Here is a 22,106-nt window from a genome sequence, read left to right on the forward strand (position 1 = left end):
CCAAGATTGGGACTGTGGGGAAGTGACAGCTTGGCAGCCTTGGCTGGCAAATCCGGAGCAACTCTGGGCTCACCCTCTGAGATCAGGTCTGGGGTGGTGGTGGTGGTCTGGCAGCCTCAGCTGGTAAGCCCGGAGCAACTCTGGACTTGCCATCCAATATCGGGATTGGTGGCAGCCTTGGCTGGCGAGCCCAGAGCAACTTCAGCCTCGCCATCCGAGATTGGGACTGTGGGGTGGATGGCGGCCTTGGTGTGACAACATATGTAATGTGTAGCTAGTCAGCAGTTTGGACATAGATTAGACTGATCTAAAGTGACAGCTAGTGTCATGTGACTAAGCCAGCCAGAACCGGTTTAGGTGGTGTGAGCAGCCTGAGAAGGGAATTTCCAGAATGACTCACCATGACACAGCAATTGTATATGATTGGTCAATTGTATGGTTGTAAATGTATATAAGTCCATGATATATGTACAGAAGTGTGGTGGAGAGAAAATAGATGTTTGGCGGAGCAGTTTGTTGGAGAGAACTGTATCCTGACTGTGTAAATATTGTAAATAAATTGTATAAAGCTGTCCTGGTGTGGACTGAATTGCTGCCAGGTATACTCCTGCATTCCAGCTCAGCTGCGCGCGTCATGGTGGGCTCAATAGTAGGGGGGAGATGGGATTCCCCTTGTGCGTTTCACTGGCCCCCCACTTGTTCACACTTAATTGTTTGTGTGCAGTTTTCAGGGAAAAGGAGGATTCTGAGGCAAGGTAAAAGGATGGTTGACTAGGGAGCAACCTGAACACAGAAACAGAGCTGTTTATCTTCAAGAACAGAATGGCAGGGAGCCTTGAGTGGAAGAAAGACAGAGAACCTGCTCTGTTTGCTTTCCCTCTGGTTTGCTCTCCTCCCCCCGCCATGAATTACGAAGCAGCTTCTCATGAAAAAGGTTAAACAGGGTGCTTTTGTAAATTCCAGAACACCAAGAACCAATCCATGTAGTACCTTTTATTAGCACCAACCCAATGACACGTAACAGTAAGCAAGCTTTCGAGTTCATCAAAACTCTTCTTCAAGCTGGATTTTACAGACCTTTTATAAAAGAATTTGGGCAAGAGAGAATGCTTGAGGACGTGGTGTTGAATCCTGTTAAAACCTGCATTGTGTTAGGGGTGGTCTTAGTGATGCTGGGGCTCTGGGCAAAAGTCCAGGATGGGGCTCAAGAATCAGTGCCCCCCCACCACTCCAGGTTCAAGAAAGGGATTGTCTTCACCCTGTGCAAGGCACGTGGTTGGCAGGCACTGAGCTGGTTGCTGCCCAAGCCCTAAAGGGGGCAGGCATATACATGTACCAAGCTAACTGGCTGCTGCTCAAACCCGGGGAAGGGGGGCATGGGCATGCTCACTCGTTCTCTTTTCCTCCCCTGCATTTGAGGAGGGGTAGGGTTGTGGGTGGTCGAGGGTGCCACTCAGCAAGGGGCAGCTAAATCTCTAATTATCTAAACAATTATTATTCTATTATTTTGAATGACCCAGACTTAAAAAACAACAACCAAACTATGAGTACAATGTCAGATGGAACTAAATGTTAAGATAGATGGCTGCCATCAAAAACAAAGTCCTCTTCTGTCTCTCTTCCCTAGCAATTCTGAGTAATGCAAAATATGTGCCTTGATACCATTGTGACCCAATTTTTTGTGCCCCTTGAAACAGCAGTCAATGAATTGGAGCAAGGGTGGGAGATAGGAGCAGAAAGTGAAGACACATTTTCTGGGGTAGCCATACATATTCCATAACAACCAGATCCAGTAAACCTTTTTAGCATACGTTTTATACTTCTACAAATGCAACTGCAAAAAGAAGCTTATTTTTGTTTAAAATCATGCTGTAATATTAATGCAAATTTTTTTGTGATCCTGGCATTTGGAAATAGGGAAGGATTTCAGATGATAAAATACCTCATAGTCTTCAGGTCCAGTCAAGTCAGTAAATTCCATTTCTATAAAACAAAGAAATATGCACGATATAAACTAATATTTTAATCTCACCAGAGACACTACATTGGCAAGCGGTGACTTAAACTACATGTTTGCTTAAGAAATTATACATGGAGCATATTTTTTTAAAAAATCACGTATGACAATACCACAAACAGCATTACAAACATAACAAATAGTAGTACCAAATTATGAATGGGTAATGACTAGGCCAGAAAGTTAAAGTTCATATTGGTTTCATCCTTAAAGAACAGGGCATCTTAACAGATGAAACCATGGAATATGATACACATTCACTGGCTCGTAAAAAATAGCCAATGTATTTTTTTAAAAAACAAACGAGCAACTTATATAAATAAGTCATTTACAAGCAGAAGCAGATATCAAATACTAAAAAAAAAGTCTTACCTGTTATTTTCTGGTGATCAGTAGGCTAGGTATAAAATAATGATGATATTCCCTGGCTTCTCAATTGTTTGTTATGAAAGTTTTACATATCCATTAACCATACTTAATACTGCAGTTCCACAATACATACACATTAAAATTGTTCAGTAGACTTTTCAAACAACCTTTATTTTAATTAAAGAGAAGCATGGTTATTTTTGCTGTAAAAGTGAATTTTTGTTTGAATTTCTTTTGATTTGGATGGTATTCTGAATTTCATATTCTGTTTATGTCTTTGTGTTTTGAAACACTCTATGCATAACAGCTCCTTTATCCAAAAATCAGAACAAATAGTATAGATGAATGATTAAAAATATCACAAAACAATCCAATGGGTGAAATCCTAGCAATAAAATCCACATAACTTTAATTTATCTTTTATATTTAAAATTAAGCATTTATCAACAAAGTTTGTTAATTTCAGGAAACTAGACTCAAGGAAACTTGCTTCAGATTTGTTGCTCACCACAATCTAAGATTTAGAAATGCATGACTTTGTTTGTATGATATGTGATAACCTTTGGTTGACTGGTTGACTAGATTAGATTGCAGATATTTCTTAAATTATTAATCCATCATAGACTAAAACATATAGATATTTTAAATTTTTCCCTCTAGTTTTTTTTAAAAAATAATCATTATAAGACACAAAACGCTGACATTTTATCACTAGGTGTTGCTAAATTACTGTTTACACAACTAGTAAAACTATAGCAGCACTCCACATAAAATAGCTTAGAGACACAGCTGATCTGAAAATAGTCAAACTTTCACTAATTTTCTATAGAGACAAGAAGATATGAATTCACTTCTCCATGAAGCAAATACTCTATGTTCAAAGAACAAACAGCTATGGTGGAAATCCATCTTCCATGTGCAAAAACATTCAATGAACAAAAACATTTTGAAGTATGACAGGATAATGTTTTCATCCACAAGATTTTAAGTGATTGAAGAATAATCTGGAATATACCAAATGATCCTAAGTGGATCTTTGAGAAAATAGCGTCATCCTGTCTTCTCCCTCACCAAATATCTGATAGTGTTTTGATAAATCCCAGAACCCAGAAGCTAGTGCTCAGACTGCTCTTTACTGCCCGTACACCTGTTAAAGCACATTTGCCATTAAGCGAGGGGGATGAGACTTCCAGAGCCCCAGGGATGGCTCCTCACTCAGGAGCCAGAGGCTAGTTTAGGCAAGCCATGCCACCATGTTGATGTCTCTGGGTGTTCACCAGATGTTCTTTATCCCCCTTCCCCTTAAATCTGCACTGCAGCTGCTAGTTGAAACCTATTTAAATAGGAACATAAGTCAGTTCTTCATTTGCCATAGAAAGGAACAGGCAAAACAATGACAAACAGACAAATCCAAACCCAAACCTTATGCCGTTTCAGCTAAGAGCCAACAATTCCTGCTTGGCCCCATACAAGCAACTCGCTAAACATTGGGAGGGTTGCTGATTCATAACACAATGAGGGGAGAGGGGAGGCATAGATGGCTGAATGGCTAACTTTGTTCTGGAAAGAAGTTGTTAGCAGCTGTGTGTGTCCCAAAGTAAAATCCCCAAAACAAGAACACAATCCATATATCGCCATTTATTAGGACCAACCGAATGACACATAACAGTGCACAAGCTTTTGAGTTCACCAAAATTTCATCAGACTGGATGTTATTCACCCCCCTTCATTAAACATTTATTTATTTATTTGTAACACCCAGCCTGATGAAGCGTTCTGTTGAACTCAAAAGCTCACACACTTGTAAGGTGGTATTTCTAGAAACATAAGTGTAAGGGAGGGGAATATGTTTTTGTTTCTTTTTCTTTCTGTAGCAGAATTAAATAGTAATTGATATCTTTTAAAAAATTATTTCATTGTTTCCACCTTTCTTAAACTACTAACCTGCTTTGGGGCTATATGGTTCTTATTCACTTCACTGCAGATGGGAAAGGATGATTATTTACTGCATGATCATCAGTTTAAAATATTTTTACTTGCAAGTTGCCTCATGCAGGTGGGGTTAGAATCACCCCATCCTGTCCAGCGAATGGGTACTGAGTTGAAAATTTTTTAGGGGGTCATATAGACTAGCAACTAATTGCAAAATTAAATCATTGTTGATTTCAGTAACAGATTAAGCAAAACAGCCTCAGAGTAAAACTGCTACTGCACAGTCAGGAGTGAAAACAGAGCTTTTGAAACAAAATGTAATTGTTAATTATTTTGATTTTTTGCATTCCAACATTAAGAAGCAAGGGAATTCCATCACCAAATTTGCATCGACAGAACATTTCAAAGAGGCAACATGCAATAAGATTTCAAAATCAATGGAGGCATGTTTGGTAACTGTTGATACTGAATAGTGTAATGTATAAACAGTTAGCAATTTTTCTCTTATTTGTCTTTATAGGTCATCCAGATAGCTCATGGATGGGCAGGAATTTTAATTAAAGACTCATTAATGTTACAAATGAATATGGATACATCTCAGGGAGCAGCAGGGTGTTGAAATTAGAGTCAAAGTGACTTTGGTTAGTCAAATATTATGGTTCATAATCTAAAATAATGACATAACCAATGCAACCCTCCCCCACTTTGGTGTCAGGTAATAGATAAGGGCAAAATTTAAAGTTGAAAACATTGATACTGAAATTCCATTGCATTGTGATTTCAGCTGGTTTGCAAATAAAAGAGTACTGAAGATTTTCAACTAAAAATTACCTTTGGGCTCATGCAGACACTTACCTGGATCATCCAAAGGCATGTCAACAATCACTTGATCACTGTATTTTCCACGGACGCCTTTAGGACAAATAGCAACTACCTGCACTACGTAACTGGTATTAGGCAGCAGATTGTTCAGAATGGCTCCCTGGAAGGGCAGAAACCAATTATTTAATTAAATACCTTTAATTTTAAAAGTAAGATTCCTTGTTTTAAAAGTTCTGTATCTCATGAGAAATACAAAGATTTGTTTTCTATGTACACTTGACAACAATGGGATTTATGAGGTCCCTGGATCTGAATTAAAAAGTACATAATTGATAATAATATATGAACTTATTCTTCAATATTTGGAAATTATTTTTAGAAATTCACATTATTTGTGATAATAATCACAATTTCAAGTTTTTATTTTATCACCATTTATTCTAGAATATTGTTTAACATTATTATTGTGGTTATCAAGTATCGTATAGTGTATTTTATGATGAAAATGATCCATGTCTCCCCCTGCTATTTTATATCTCCTTTTCTTAAATAAAAAAAAAAAGATTTTCAGGTTATAAAGCTTTCAAGAGTCAAAGCTCCCTTTTGTCAGATACCAAAGCTTCATATCTATTGAAGAGAGTTTGGACTCTCAAAAGCTTTTATCAAAAAAATCTTGCCTGGTCTCTAAGATGCAAATTACTCCCCCTCCACCATTTTGACTCAGGAAAACGGGGGGTGGGAGAAGACAGGAATCTTTACCCCTGTGGAATTATGCCAGGCTCGTAGCACGTAGTTTGGCCCTTAGTCGTTTGAGAATGCGTAGTGGATGCCATCACAAAATGGCTTCCACATGACAATCACAACATGACTGCCATGGGATACTGGGGTCTATCACAAATGTTGGGAGGTTACACGGGATGGTGGGAGCTTATGCCAGCCAGAAATTGATAACCACTTGCTGTAAGAGACAATGGGTAAATCTACTAGTTATACTGCCCATATGTTACACCAGACAAAATTCATGCGAAGAAGTCTGGCATAAGAGAAAAGCATTGTACCTGCTATGTAAATAACACTCTTAGTGACTCAAGTTGGGTCATTTAAATAAAATGCTAATCACTATTGCTATCCCTTTACCACATTTATTATGTAGTTACATTCTAGCCATTGAAATGCTTTGCATACACAGCCTGATTGTTTTTCTTTGGTCTATGTTACAGAAAGGGATCGCAACAAATTCGTATTAGTTTTGCCAAAACCTTGAAGAATATCTGAGAAAGTTAATTCTTCCACAATAATTAATCATAAGTGATTCTAGTGCTATAAAACAGCTAGTTACCAAGTCTTGATACCCATCGGTTTGATGTTCATGCAGTGTCTGGTCTTCTCCATCTAACTGTTGATATAAAACAGCAAATCGCTCAATCATTGGATCATACACCACTCGTGGCCTTTCCCAAGTTACCAGAAGGCTTGTATAGTTCTTTGGATCAGTTTGGACATTTCCTGGTTCTAAGCTGCAAACTTTAAAAAGAAAGAAAGAATTTTTAAAAAGGCATTCGAAGAAACTCAGGATTAAGACAGATGTAATATGTAGAGAGGGCTCACAGCCAAAGGATCACCCGAGCATCCTCTTGGCTTTGGAAATTAAATGACAGATGTAAATGACACCAAATCAGATGCTAGCTCAGCCATCAGGCCAGCCTCTCCCCACTGCAGGCTGTCAACATTTAAATTATTTTTTCAGCTTTCTGGAAGTGTGAATGATCATTTATTTGTTACCTTAGTAATTTGTTTTATTTGTTACCTTAGTAATCTTTTTTAAAGCCATCAGTAATTTTTAAGCTCAAACCGCTCCAGGGGTTGGGGGAGCTTTGAATAACTCAGCTGGAGAAGGGGGCCCGTGAATAAAATATGCATATGCACAGCTAGCTTCTGGTTCAAACTGACAGAAGAGCTGGTTTTGGACCTGGCTGGAGAAACAAGTGGGTCCAGTGCTCTAAAAATATCTCCCTTAAAACTTGAAAGACATCTCAGGGGAACCAGCACACACCAGCTGGAGACAGGCTAAGGGATATTACATGTGATTAAACCATGCCCCATTTTGGGGACCATTTTAACCCCAACTGCATAGAGACTACTATTACAACCCATTTTTAATTGATAATATGCGGAACCTCTGGTTTTCATCTTCTTGTGTCAAATCCCAAAGGGTTTGTGGAAGCATAGTGAAAAATCACTGATGCCACAGGTGAACAGAAGCTACACATGAATGACCTGCTATCTGAAGATCACTTTCTGTGACTGTATTCACAGTATTCACAATGCAGAAACATGTGGATATTAAATTGGTCGTAAAATCAGAAAAGATTGTTAACCTGTAGTTTGACACATTTTAGTTCTAATTTAAGGGAAGTCGCCAAATAGTAGTGTGATCAGTCTTCATTGTGATGATTTTGTTTAAGGGATATGATTTTGTTTTTTATTTGATCTTCCATTATTACCTAAGTATTTAATTAATATTTATCAACTGTAAAGGACACATTATTTGGAGAGGACTACGTGATACTAGATGGCACTAACGAAGGCAGATTTTTCCTGTAGCTCCCTCTTTTACCCAGTGGCTGCCCGCTAATCTCGAAAGATGATGTTGAGATTTGGGGGAGACCAGGTGGATAAAAAGCCACACAAAACTTTACATCACCGCAGCCGTAACATAAAGTTATATACTTTGAGTCCACACTGATGCTACACAGATGTAGTAGAATATACACTCTGACTTTTATTTGCTACATTTACATCTAGGCTTTTATTTGCTACACAGCTGTTAATGTAAATGTGGTCAAATGAAATGTTTTATTTTCTCTTCTGAGAACGCAAAAAAATGCTAATGAGAACTTATAAAAATCCAAATATCTCTCACAAAGTTCTCGAAATCTTGACGTTTTAATTAACTGTGATTTGCCTCTTGAACACAAGATGGCACTAAAGGCATTATATTGTTTTCCAGTATATAACCATATACATCTGAACAGTTACGCAGTAATATCAAGTTGATAGCATACAGAAGATTTAATAAACCACCGTGATTTAACGAATAAAATAACATCTCTTACAGTTTTCCAAATAAAACTTTAGACCTGTGATAGTGTCATTTTCCATTTTCTAGATATACATTAATTTCTTTAGAAATAGATCAGTTACTATGAGCCCAGTACTAGGGGAAGCAAAACTTGTTCAATTGCATTATTCTAAGCCTATAATGTTTAATAGCTGACAACACACTGAAAGTGTGAGAAATCTTAATAAGCAAACCAATCTGAATCAATCCCTTCTTTTTAGTCAAAATGAACCAAAAAGAAAAAAGGCTTTGATATATAAACATATTTCTATATTTGTCTATGGAAAACATTTGTATAAACTACCGAATAAACTGTCTTAAAATATTTAAACAGAATATAAAACAAAATATATGGTGGGCAGCCCATTCCTGAAAGGGGGGGCAGTTAGGCAGCGGCGGGGAGTCGTGCAGCCGTGCCGCCTCCACAGAGGCTTCCTGGCCGGAAAAATAAAAATAAACGGCCTTAATATAAAAAGGCGAAAAAATGCCCCATACACTTTAACAAGGGTAGCTCTGCTGCAGTGGGGAGGGGCGTTCCTGGGGCAAAAGGGTTTAGGAAGCTGCCTAAAGGTAGCTCTGCCCCTAAGAATGCCCCCGGGGAACACCTCCCAGGACACTGGCATGGGGAGAACTGCACAGTAAGACAACAAGTTAGAAGCTAAAAACATTCCCCCTTACTAAATATTTTAGGTTCACAGATTGAGTCTCGCTTGCTCCCCATGATCTCAACATCCTGTAGCAAGCTTGCAATGACTTATGGGAGTTCCCCGCCGGAACTGTGGGGAAAGTTTTTTTTTTTAAAGCCCTTTACACCATACAATGCAGATTAATGTCTGAACAATGAACAACACTTGCCAGATGTCATGTCACCAGCAAGGAACATGGTAAGCTATGTTGTGTAAATCAAGCCAAAGAAATAAAAGTCAGTCAGTCATACTTCCTGTTCTCTCATCACATAGTAATGGAGTTCATATACTCTGAAGCCACTCTTTGACACAGGAAAGAATGATTTGTGTTGAGCTACATGTGTACACTGCAGCTCCTGTCTAGGCAGGGGAGGCCAATGAATCATCTTATTGGTACTGGTACTGGTACCTCAAGAATCCATGACCCTAAGTTAAACCAAACACTTTCCATGGGCTAGTTCTCCATAGATCTTTATTAGGAGATAACTGTTTGTTTGTGGGCTTCCTAGAGGCACCTGGTTGGCCACTGTGTGAACAGACTGCTGGACTTGATGGGCCTTGGTCTGATCCAGCATGGCTTTTCTTATGTTCTTATGACTGCAAAAAGTCATTTTGTGCTAAAACAGAAGTTTATATGAATTCAAACTGAGGCCAGATGTGTGAAATGATATGCCTCCCCATCTTCTCAAAACCCCTATGCTCCTTGGGTCATTGTCTTTTTTTTAACCTTCATGCAGGCCATCTGGTAAAAGTCTAAACAGCTGCTAAAGGTAAAAGTGCAGAAGCAGCGGCCCCAAATGGGTGTTCAGCAATGGGACAAGACTAAGAACAGAAGCCAAACAGCTGCAGTGAGAAATGTTTAGACAAGGAACTAAGCCGATATTTAGGACAACATCAGGAAAGAGAAAAGTGTCATAGCAGAACCTACAGCATAAAATTAAAAAGAGACATGATGCTGGGATGAGAAATCACTAAAACTGAAAATGTTCACAAAATATATGCCAAGCAATTCTCTAAAGAAACCAATCCAAGTCTCTGCCTGTCATGGTGGTGGTGGGGGCATGTTTGCCCCATTTAGGGGTTCTTGGATGGTAAGAGGCTAGGTGCCATGTGCAATTCTGCCAATTGGAGGGGAGAGTGGGCTGCTAGTTAAACTTGCCCCACCTCCCCAATGCAGGATTTTCACTGTGCTGGTGTCCCCCCTTTTTTGGCAGTGTGGGATTAGGTGGAAGACTCAAGGTAAAGCAGCAATTTTGGGAGCTTATTCCCAAATTGGAGGGGGGCTTTTTACCAGCTTCACATTGTTTGATGGAGGAGGGTACCTAATGAAGACCTGAATTACTTGAGGGTTTGCTTAGGCTCTAACTAGAGAGGCATCCAAAGTGGTTGGGGAGGGGAAACCCTTGGTACAGGGCAGCCAGCACTGGATTTATGCACAATGTAAGCAAACTACAGTTTAGAGAATCAGATTACTAGGGGCCTCTATACACAAAACAAAATTCTAAAAATATCCCCATTGTTCGGTAATGCTATGGGGGTCTTTTAAACATGACTTGTCTTTGGACCTTGCTGTGTCTTAATGCAGCTCAGAGGGCAGCATTGCTTGAACCCAGGATTGCCAGCAGGCCTGGAGAAAAATGTCCTGTGCCATTAATAGAGGCTTAATGGGATGTTATTTACTAGGTGATGCCTCAATTACCCATTTCAACGCATTAAGCCTCTTTTTAAAGGGAAAAGACATGAAATTGCACATACGCTGGTAGTTTAGGCCAAACTACATGTCACAGAGTCTACAGGTCTGATCTGTGGATGCGGACATCATTTTAGAGTTGAACACAACCATTTGAAAATATCTGGCCATAGTGGGCTGCCCACACAGTTAGAATAAGCCCACATTGTAACGTGAAGGGAGATTGCTGCTTCCCCCCCTTTTAACACAGAATAGTTAATAAGTAAAGCCCTAACTAAATCCATATCTTGAATCTTACTGTCATCCTTGGGTGCTAGGGCAAAGATGTTTCCCAGTGTCTACTGACCTGTATTATGGTATTTTAAGTTACAAAGGGTAACCTGACTAAACCATTTTCTTTTTTTGCATATGACTGCATCCATATCTTAATTGGTATAGTCACTGCTGAATCTCCCTTGGTGAAAGCACCAGCTTATAGTTGAATTAATCAAAAACTAGCAAGACAGGCCAATAAGGTCACTTTCCCATCTCCAATCTTCCTCTCCTTCTCCAGTGGAACAGCAGCACAATTCCATTCTGTCTTGTGCTTTCTCTTATGCTAACCAGAAGCTCTAATTCTGACTTCCCCAGCTTTCCCTGCTTCCTGGCAAGCCCACATTTTTGTTTGATTGCTATAACTGAGCACCCTTCCTGATGCCAAGTTGCAGATGTGTTTGCAAGTTTGGCTGCCTCCTATCTGTGTGTCCTGGGTTCTGACATGATTATTAGACCTAGCTTTGCACCTTGGATTGATTGCCTGGAATTAACAAGGGATCCTTCGCTTACGCCATTCGACAAACTTTCTTCCTCTGACCCCTAAGCCCTAGCTGGTGTGTCTGTTCATTACTAAGCCACTCCAGACAACTCCTCAATGTAGAAAAGAATAGGTAACACCCTCTCTCTCTCTCTCTCTCTCTCTCTCTCTCTCCTCTCTCTCTCTTTTCTTCTCTGCTTACTCCTTGCCCCCTTTATCAAATTCTCTAAGATAATACTGCTCTTTGGGGGTAAATACTGTGTAGGTATTGATAAGGAGTGTTGTAATTTGTGCTGAAATATACTGAAATGTTGCTCCGACCATTTGCCCATAGCTCTGATTCTCCTCAATAAACTATCTCTGATCATTTCAATTTATTACAGCCATTATTTTCCTTTCTTTGGAGCTTCATCACTTTTTATTTCAGTCCCAAACCTTGAGGCACACTGTATTCATTCCCCTCCATTTTAGTCTGGCCCTAAGGCCTGTTTGCCTGGACCAATGTATCTCCCTGAGCATATTTGGTAATAACATTAGTAATGAACAGTAACATCTGATTTGCCATTTTATTCTGTACGACCAAACTGAAATTGTTTAAAGGTGCGGGAAAGGACAAAGAAACCTTGTCATTACAGAAAGAACACAAGTCTCACAAAATATACAAGGGCCAACCTCATATTTTCTTATGAGGTAGGCTCAAAAGGAAATATGAGGTTGGCCCTTGTATATTTTGTGAGACTTGTGTTCTTTCTGTAATGACAAGGTTTCTTTGTCCTTTCAATTTGGGATATTCATTATTTCTTTATTGAAATGCATTTTAAATAAATGATTTTTTTTTTTTAAAGTATAGTTACTTTAATTTTTTTCTCATTGCAAGTTCAAACTTGATGCTACTTGGGGTATATTTGTATGAATATGGAAACAGGCTTCTTTGCATGCATTTCTAGTTGAATCAAGAGGTGAACATGCAGACTATTGCTGTGGATATAGTTCCTGCCCATGATCCAGCTATCAGGACTGCATTCACATAGTTAGAAAACTGGCAATCTAAATAATCAGGTGTTCAAGACAGTAGTGGAGCAAGGCTCAATCTACCTGCCAAATAGATGAGTGGTGCGACTACTGATTTTCTGACTGTTCTGTGCACATACACATTTGGATTCAAGCCACCACCTTTCTTATAGAAGCACTAAATTGCAATTAATACCATGGTCAAATCTGTAATCAGCAATAATAGTAAACAATAAATACCTGTTGTGTTAATTTCCTCCTGGCCAGTATAAGAGGAAAAGATCTTGACAGAAAATGGATGCTGTTGCTCTCTAAAATTATTCTGCAGGTAGTCCATCAGCACCACGTAACCAGACTGTTGCATGGTAAGGACCTCACAAAATACTGCCAGCTAGAGAAATGTAACAAATATTTTATAAGCAAACACACAAACCGGGAGGTTTGATTTTAGAAACCTGAAATTGGCATAAATACACCATATTATCATAACAGACTTGAACTCCACGATGGCTCATGAAGGACCGGCAAATCCTGGTCAAATGTACTATTTCCCTCCCTGTGCCTGGATCCTGACAACACTATCTTTTTGTTCATTAGAGGCATTTCGCCTTTCCAGTCCACAAGACATAATGGTTAATTTTCTGTCTCCGTTTCCAGCTTCCTCAACACATCCTGATTGACCTTTTCTTCCACACCAAATTGCCACAATCTTAGAATAACTGCTCTGAGAAAACACATTATCTTCCCAGTGCATTCATCAGCTTATAAACAAAAAGTTATGACAGAGACAAACTTTGGTGCTCTTATTAGTGCCCAAAACATATGTTCCGTCATTTTTCATGGTCTGAGGCCACATCCCTTGGAGGGAGCCCAGTTCTTTTAATTTCAGTAATTACACTAACAAATCTGTGCTAAATACCACATTAGCTCATACAAATGCATTTCTATCACAATATTCAAATGAATAGCTATTCGAATATATGATGTCTTTTCCTTGTCTTAGATATTATAGCAGTCCCTCTACCCATGCATATCAAGACAGGCCAATGCAAAACCTGTGAGGGTACTTACTGCCCTCCCCAGGGATACTTCCAAGAGACATGTAAACCCAACTTTCCTCTGCTTTCTTCTCGTTTGTAGCATAGTTAAGTTTTTAAAGGACTGATCTACATAATACCAGAACACAATTCACATGATAACTTTTATCAGGACCAACCAAATGACACATAACTGTATGCAAGCTTTTGGTTCTCCAAAACTCTTCTTCAGGTTAGATGTTACAAAAAGATAAAAACACAGGGAAAGGAAAATGCTTCAGGATATGGTATCAAGTCTTATCCCAGTTTGTGTTCAATGTTAAATGCAGAGCTGTTTCAAATGTTGCTGATATCCATTCACACCCAGTTTCTTTGAACAAGAGGTAGGGACCATGTCACTCCAGCCTTGTTCCATTTACACTGGCCCCCAGTTTGCTTAATTAAAGGTGCTGGTATTGACCTATAAAGCCCTATATGGCTTGGGGCCAGCATATCTGAAGAACCGCCTTCTCCTATATGAATATTTCCATCTACCCTGGCCATCTTTGGAGGTCCTGCTTTGGGTGCCCTCACCATTCAAGGCTAGATGTTTTTGCAACTCAAGAAAGGACTTTCTTGATCATGGCCTCCAAACATTAAAACTAGGGAGATTAATCTCTCTGTTGTTGTCTTCTGCCAAGGAGTGAAGACTTTTTGTTTTGTTTTGTCTGGTGTGACACCAATCAGTCTCATTGGCCATCCTCCCTGGTTGTATTGTTACGTATGTTTGTGTGTTTCTATGTTTTTATTGAATTGTTCAAATATTTTATATATACTTTAGTATAAATGCTGCTTTAATGTCTTAAATGTTTTAATGTTGACATGTTTTAATGTTTTGATGTTTGTCACCTTAAGTACCCTACTTAGGTGGAAAGTTGGCATAGAAATGTTTTAAACAAATAACATAAAATAAAATATTTACAATTCTCAGAAAACATCAAATTCCAGTGAACAGAACTATTCTACATAAACATCTATAGTTACTTTAAGATGCTCAGATCCATCATAGCAATTTATGAATAATTTTGGCTTGTAAAATGACCACACTCCAAATTCCCATTTACTTAGCTAGCTTTGGGGGGAAATGTAGTATCCCTCAGATGCAGGTGGTAACATCTTGGGTCATATAAAGCATTATTGATGGATGTGCTAAATTTGATAGACCAGAATCTGAATGTAGAAAGATGTAGACAACATTTTAGTCACCAGGAACCATGCACTTTTTGTAACCAGCGGATTCAGGAGCAATCCTAAGCAGATGTATTCAGAAGTAAGTCCAATGATATTCACTGAGGCTTACTCCCAGGAAAGCCTAATTGGGATTGCAGCCCATGCTATCTTTTTTAGCCAGTTGGAAAATGATGTGCTTGAATAAGTGCCATGCAGTTTTCACCTCCATTGCTTAACAACATATCGTTAAGTATTTCATCCAATTGATATACTTCTTATGGCCCAAATGCCAGATAACCTGTACGGATGATGATCTATATCTATACTTCAGTGTTTTGTGTCCAGAGTATTTTTTGTAAATTAACTTTGTAGGATCTGAGGATGCTCCTATGAAAAGTGATTTCAAATACTATGCCAGCTAGCCATGACAGAAAAATTGCATATAGGTGTTCTGTGCCATTTTGAGCAAATATTTATTCTATACAGGTTACACAGATTACCTGGTTTTCTGAAATGTTAACAGTGTCTTTAAATACAATCCATTCAACTGTCTCTGAGCAGGGAGGAGTTGACAGAGATCCATTGTAAGTGTAGTATTTGTCGGTTGAATTTGGCAAAAGGTTCAACAAGATGAAAGGATGCAGTTCAGTTTTTTTCCCTGGAAAACAATGTTCATAAGCAAACAGTTATGACATTTTTAAAGAAAGACTGCATAAAATAAAAAATGATGCCATGACATTTATTTAACAATCACAACATCCTGAAGCTTATTTTGGTTGTATGTTGTAGGCAGAAAAACGTTATAAACGTTATATGACCACAAGTCAGTATATGTTGTGGGAGGGTCTGCAATTCAGGAAAGAAAGGGGGGGAAAGCTGCAGAGCTTATGTAATTCTTTCTGTGAGATTCTTTGCTCCAGTATAGTTGAAGAAGCCACAAAAGTCACTTACTCAAGCCATGTACATAATACCCCTCCTCGCATTGACTGTATGTGCAAAGAGGGAGAGTGGGCACAAACATGCTGACCCTGCTGCCCACCCCCACATAATCATTGACTCATGAGCACAGCACCTATGTACAGAGACAGTGTCCATGCACGTTCTCCCTCCCCATGATTGGTGACATTAGGAGAGCAGAGTCCCCAATTGTGGGGAGGAATCCTGCTAACAAGCCTGCAAACACATGGAGACAGGGTGAGTGGGGCTAGCATGCTCATGCCCTCTCTGTATGACCAGTCAGTGCGTAGAGGTGGCATGTATACAGGGTTTACCTGATACTTGATGCAGAAAATTATAATTGAAAGCAGTGATTTTTTTAAACAATGTGGTCCATAACTTGCTTTCAGGTAGATAGTATAGCCATGATGAAAGTTTAACATTCAAACTTTAAACAGAAACAGGGATGCCTCTTCAGCAGTGCAAGCAGTTGAAACTAAAGCTTTAAAGGATCTTTATCTTGGTAATTTGATAATTGGCTCTGAATAATATGGTCTAAGTGACATGGAGCAGGCATACACATGAAACCTGCTACCTATCTAGAAAAGCCCTTCCATGTCTTTTGAGTAACACATTCATTCTTTTGGTTGCAATATACCGAGCATGTGGAGCAGTTGGATTTTCATTTGGAAGCTGCTGCCTATATGGCAGGTAGCAAGAACAAGGCCTCTTTCAAACTTTCCTTATAATCTGTTTGAGCAGCCAGTTGCTAACGGATTTTTTATGTCATTCCAGACACACAACCATTTTGGCTCGCGGCTGCTAACAGATTTTTTTTTTAACATTTTCAGACAAAGCTGCTTGTATCCCATTGGCATCCTGAAGCTCAGAAACTTTTAAAAATGACAACTGCTTTCTCCCATTTTCAGTTGTTCCTTGTGATTCTGAATTGCTCCAGTGTGCTGTTTGAACTGTCTGGAGAACTTCCGAAAGGCCAGCTATTTTTCCCCTCGCCTTTTCCACACGGTGTTCTTTTTCAGCTTTGTTAAAATGTTCTAAGATTTGTGCTATAGTGCTGTCCCGAGATCGGCCCCTGCCCAGCCAACTCGGACCCTCAACGGCCCCCCGAACCTCCCCAGGGGGACCCGCCTGCCAAGGTTCGGGTGGAGCCAACCGGACAGGGAGCAAGGAAAACAGCCCCTTCACCTGGCCGGCTTACCTTCCTCCCAGGCAGAAGCATGGAGGGACGGCTAGCCGGGAGTCAAGAGGCGCCCGACTAATGCCGCAGGTCCTCCGCCGCCGCCGAGGGAAGAAGGACGGGACCCACCCTGCAAAGAGGAGACCAAGGGCAGGAAGACAGGCGGGGCAGCAGCGGTGGCACCGCATGAGCCGGGCGTGGCCCCGCCGCCCAGATGAGTTGGCCGGGCTCGCCCAGGTCGGGGGCGTGCACGTGCAGAGGAGACCGGGAGGAGGGGAGCACCGGGGAGGGAAAGGAGGGAAGGGTTACCCTAATAAGGACTCGGGGGGGAGGAGCTAATGGGGAGGGGTTTGTGAGCCAGGCCTATAAAAAGGCCACTAGAGCGGAGGCCGAGGAGGATGGATGTCAGAGTTCTCCACTCCTGCTGGCTTTGGCACGAGCACATGAGTGGGAGACCCTGGCTGCGTCCGGGGGAGAGAGTGACTCAGACTCTCCCTCGGAATGGTCTGAGGCCGAGGAGGCTCCCTTGGCTCAGACTCCAAGGATCCCTGAAGGACCCGGGAGGGCCAGGTCGGAGGTGGCGCTCCACAAGTGCTATGTGCTATAGTAGCACACTGACATGCCTGTTGCTGTAGCTGAAAAGGAACGCTGTGCAGAAAAAGGGGGGAAATATACTGGAAGGGCCAGAGCACTTTAGAGGTGGCTCATAGATGGATTGAAATGAGCTGTATGAAACACCCATCCCTGTTAAAAATATTGTCGAAGGCTTTCACGGTCAGAGTTCATTGGTTCTTGTAGGTTATCCGGGTTGTGTAACCATCCCTGTATTGCTTTACTTGGATTTGGGGCAACAACAGATGACATCCGGTTTAGAACAGTAATCTCAAAGGGGCCTAAGTGTTCCAAAAGAGATGGACTCTGGATTTGGCCAGGGCTGGGGAGCAAGCAAAGGGGAAGCATTTTCCCCTTTGGCTCCTTGGGATTAGCCAAAGGCTGCGGTGATTGGCCCCAGCTGTGACTTGGGAAGCCAACTGGGTGCCCAGGCCTGCTGAGGAGGGGTAGGGCTTTGAAGAGGAGAGGGAAGCCAGAGCTTTCATTCTGGCCCACCCTTCCTTTACTCAAGGAGCTGCAACTGGGGTAGCCACATCAGTTGACTCCTGATTCCCCCCCTCAGGTTGTGTTTCACAGTGGTGTGCTGAATGTGGGCTCTTTTGCATGTTCTTGTCACAGCTTTTATAAGAGGTTTTGGCATTGGACTGGATCCAAGTTTAGCCTGTGTGCTTGCCTCCCCTGGTCTGGGGACCCCATAAGGGACTTGAAGGTAAAGGCTGTACTGCGTCATGCCCAACTTGAGGTCTGGGGCCCAGCTCTAAACCTCATGTGGCAAGGGACCCATGCAGTGGTCTATGCACATGTGGGACCCCTGGACTTGCCACCCCATGGTGCACCCCCGGTAGGTGGGGTGGGGGTGTCATGTCATGAGCCAACAGGTGGTTGCCTGATGCTAGATCAGTGCTTTATGCTGAGCTAGTGCTCCTCAATTATATTCAATAAAAGGCTGTGGCCATTCTCTTTCCAAATCAACATGGTTTGTGTGTTACTCTCCCCTTTGCCCTCCTCCCTCCCTCATCCCCTTGGACCACAACAGCGCTTTGAAATACCATTCATATGAACGTAAGTTCTAAAGACCAGGTGACTACCTAGAATCTATTCTTTGGAATCCCTAATGATGAACATTCCACTGCTTCCCAAGGAATTACTTAAATGTTTGTGGGTAGGATGTACTTTTGAATAATAGCACAAATCTATGGCACTCTTAGTTAATTTTTCAGTAACATTAAACAGCAGCTACTTTTATTCTTCCACCAAAGCAGGCTTTCTGTTTGCTTAACACTGCTTTCATGTATGCTCTTCTTTAAACATTATCATAAGAATGTACAGCTAAGATGGTTTCATCAAGTGGATTCAATGTGAGTAAGTGCAAAATGTTGCAAAAAAATCTGAGTAGGGTTTGATTACACAGAAAAGGGAACTTCGGTGTGCAGTAGAAGGTTCAGTGAAAACATGAAGGATGAATGCAGTGGCAGTGAATAGGGAAATTCTATGTTAGGGATGATGAAAAAGAGAATGAATGTAACATGGCTGCTATTTCTGTAAGTCCATGTTGTGCCATATTTAGAATAATGTATACATTTCAAATTACCACATCTTAAAAAGTGGATATCATTGAACTGCAAGTAGTTCAGAAAAAAAAATACAAAAGGGATCAAAATCAGTTTTTTTCTACAGGGAAAAGCTAAAGAGTTTAGAGCTTCTTAGTTTAGATGATAGGTTATGACACAGATTTATAAAATTATTCTTCATGCGGAGAAAACAGAGAAAAATATTTCTCCCTCTCATATAATATCAGAATTTAGGGTTATCCAATTATATTGATTGACAGAACAGACAAAAGTACACATTTCTTCACATAATATGGCATTTTCTGGACAAGATGTTGTGATGAAACATAGGCTTAGCACAGCTTTAAAAGAGGGTGGGGTAGACGAAGGAGCAGGGGTTTATCAGCTATTGTAGCTAAATGGGTTCAGTGGATCATCTTCAGGTGGCTGGCCTTTGCTCGTGGAACTGTAGGCTACACCATCACAGGACTTCCTCCATTAAAAAAGGCTACATGTGACCTGCTCATGTTTTATTTCAAACCCCACACCTACCTAAACCATATTGTAACTGACATCAACTGACATCTTTGTTTTCTGAACATTCCTAATAATTTAAAATATAACTTTGTATTTTGGGTACTTACAATGGCTTGTATCCAGAAATACACAAGCGGAAACAGAAGTGGACTTAGCACAATTCCATTCGTGCAAGATTGTCAGGTCTCAGAAGCTAAGCAGGGAGACCACCAAGGAATACCAGGGTCACTGTGCAGAGGAAGGCACTAGCAAACCACCTCTGTTAGTCTCTTGCCATGAAAACCCCAAAAAGGGGTCGCCATAAGTCGGCTGCGACTTGACGGCACTTTACACACACACGATCTTGTACAACACCTTGCACTTTCCTCCCTGTATATCATAGTGCCCAGAAATTAGTTTATTTATTCATTTATTATTGAAACAGTTATATCCTGCCTTTCCTTGTGGATCAAGGTGGCTTAACTGGAACAATATCTTGTGCAAATTGAAACACAAGTGGGGACACAATAAATTTGATTTAGCACAGGTGGCTACCATGGCCTTTATGTTGCATTTCTGCTTGTACACAAACTAAAGCACAAGCAAAAATTTCATGCTGGATCCAATCCATTTGTAAAATCCATTTGTAAAATATATTGATTTTTTTAAAAAATAAAATGTTCATTTTTTTCACATAATTCCCATGACTACTCTAAGAGCGCATTCCTGTGTGTGTGTGTGTGTGTGTGTGTGTGTGTGTGTGTGTGTGAAAGTCATTTGCAGGTGGTGTGACCCTGCGCCAGGGTGTGTGTGTGTGTGTGTGTGTGTGAAAGTCATTTGCAGGTGGTGTGACCCTGCGCCAGCATCAGTGCCCACTTATCACGATATAAGGGGTACTTTGCTGGCGCGGGGGCATTCCCGTCAGCACCTGAGTGCTGTGGAGCTGCATGGGGCTCCCCCACTGGCACAGCCTCTCCAGGAACTAAATCCCAGAAGAGAACACCGGAGCCAGCATGGTGGTCCCAGGGCATTCCCAGGGGCAGAGCTGATTTTAGTCAGCTTCCTAACCTCTTACAGCCTGGGAATGCCCCTCGCTGCTGTAGCGGGATTACAACACCTTTTTTTGTGTCACAGCCCCGCTGTTTTCAATGGGGACATTTCCCCCATTTTCGCCTTTTTTATTCTCTGTGACAGCTGGGAAGCCTCTGAGGAGGCGGTGTGGCTGTGCCGTTCCTGGCTGCCATGGATCCACATACACCCTCAGGAATGGGTTGAAAGTTTTAATAGTATCTTTTTGTTTTTATCTTATGGCAAATGACATTAACAGCAAAAGTAAGCAAAATGCTTTCATTAAGACATAGCCTTCTTTTATGACCGGAAACACCTTCAGACTGCTATCATATTTACTGACTAAAATATGCACTCAGATAGAATAATGTTAACTTCAGAAAAAAGAATAATGGTAATCATGCCGATTGTTTCTCAAGCTACATCACAGACTCACCAAAGCGACTAACACTAGCCACGCCATCGATAATTGAATTATAATCCATATTATCTTCCAAACCAACCTGTAAAAAAAAGTTGGCTGGTTTATTGTTAAGCAGAATTCAGTTTTAATGTTTTCTAATTTTTAAATTATATAAATATATTTTTATTACTATTTTGCACATAAAGAAAAATTGCTGAGTACATGCCAAAACATGAAAGTGGATAAGGGTAGTTTTTCTCATGCAAAATGGATTAGCGAGAATGTATGCATATATACTACTCTACAACTCTTATCTTTAAGATGGAAAATATTATATTCCAAAGGTAATGTGACCCAATGCACATAAACAATGATTACCTCAAATAAAACTGATAAAGCTCTTATTTTCCCATTTCCTTCCATTGCCTTATCTATATCCGCAAATTGATTTGCATCATAACAGTAGATTTGCATCTGCAAATAAAATAATATTTTATTTTTCCGAAGAATATCAATTAAGCTTTCTGAAAATAAGTTCATAAAGACAAAGATTACTACACAGAGCACATAGACTTACTTCAGATAAAACACAAAGGACCCTGTTCCAAATGATTCAAACAGTGCTTGGAAATACAACACACATTGCCCCAGACTGAACAGTTAGCAAACCCTACAAACAGGAGTGGAAGTTGTTATTGTCTCCCCCACCTAACACAGATGGCAGAGATGATAAGAACCTCAGAGCATACAAATATGTACTGTCTCAAATCAACCTAATAAGTTATCAAAAGGGCCCAAATTATCTAGTGTATAAGAAAGGACTTCATGTTAGGAAGGAAATGATAAGTGAAGCAGAAAGGAATGCTGAAGGAGTGACATTCTGTTCGGTTGGTGAGTGGCTAAATGGAATATATTCTATTTTTGTTTAAGGTAGGACTAAGACTTAACTGATTGTAATCAGTTATTATTATGTTTGCTGACCACCAAAATGTCAATGATACGTGTGCATGATTGCCTCGTGTTCAATGACTAGAACCAAAAAGATTTCAAGATGTGTGTTAGTGGACCAATAACCTCCACAGTGAATACGTATAAAATATGATGGCTAAAGGGTGACTATAGAACTTGCTGGTATA

At 40.4% G+C, this 22,106-nt stretch overlaps 1 protein-coding gene across 3 annotated transcripts in view; it reads right to left on the minus strand.

Moving 5' to 3' along the window:
* PTPRZ1 (protein tyrosine phosphatase receptor type Z1) overlaps positions 1-22,106 on the minus strand; it is a 127,362-nt gene that overhangs the window by 41,246 nt on the left and 64,010 nt on the right. For 2 of the 3 annotated variants that reach the window (XM_056845796.1, XM_056845795.1), the window contains exons 5-11: positions 21,349-21,444; positions 21,004-21,070; positions 15,188-15,345; positions 12,682-12,832; positions 6,480-6,664; positions 5,174-5,300; positions 1,943-1,983 (exon numbers count right to left, since the gene is read on the minus strand). In XM_056845796.1, coding sequence (XP_056701774.1) covers positions 1,943-1,983; positions 5,174-5,300; positions 6,480-6,664; positions 12,682-12,832; positions 15,188-15,345; positions 21,004-21,070; positions 21,349-21,444 — 825 coding nt within the window. The remainder of the gene's footprint in view (positions 1-1,942; positions 1,984-5,173; positions 5,301-6,479; positions 6,665-12,681; positions 12,833-15,187; positions 15,346-21,003; positions 21,071-21,348; positions 21,445-22,106) is intronic. The other variant, XM_056845797.1, reaches the window with a different exon arrangement.

This window comes from Euleptes europaea, chromosome 3 (assembly GCF_029931775.1).
Source record: "Euleptes europaea isolate rEulEur1 chromosome 3, rEulEur1.hap1, whole genome shotgun sequence".
NCBI classification, from domain to species: domain Eukaryota; kingdom Metazoa; phylum Chordata; class Lepidosauria; order Squamata; family Sphaerodactylidae; genus Euleptes; species Euleptes europaea.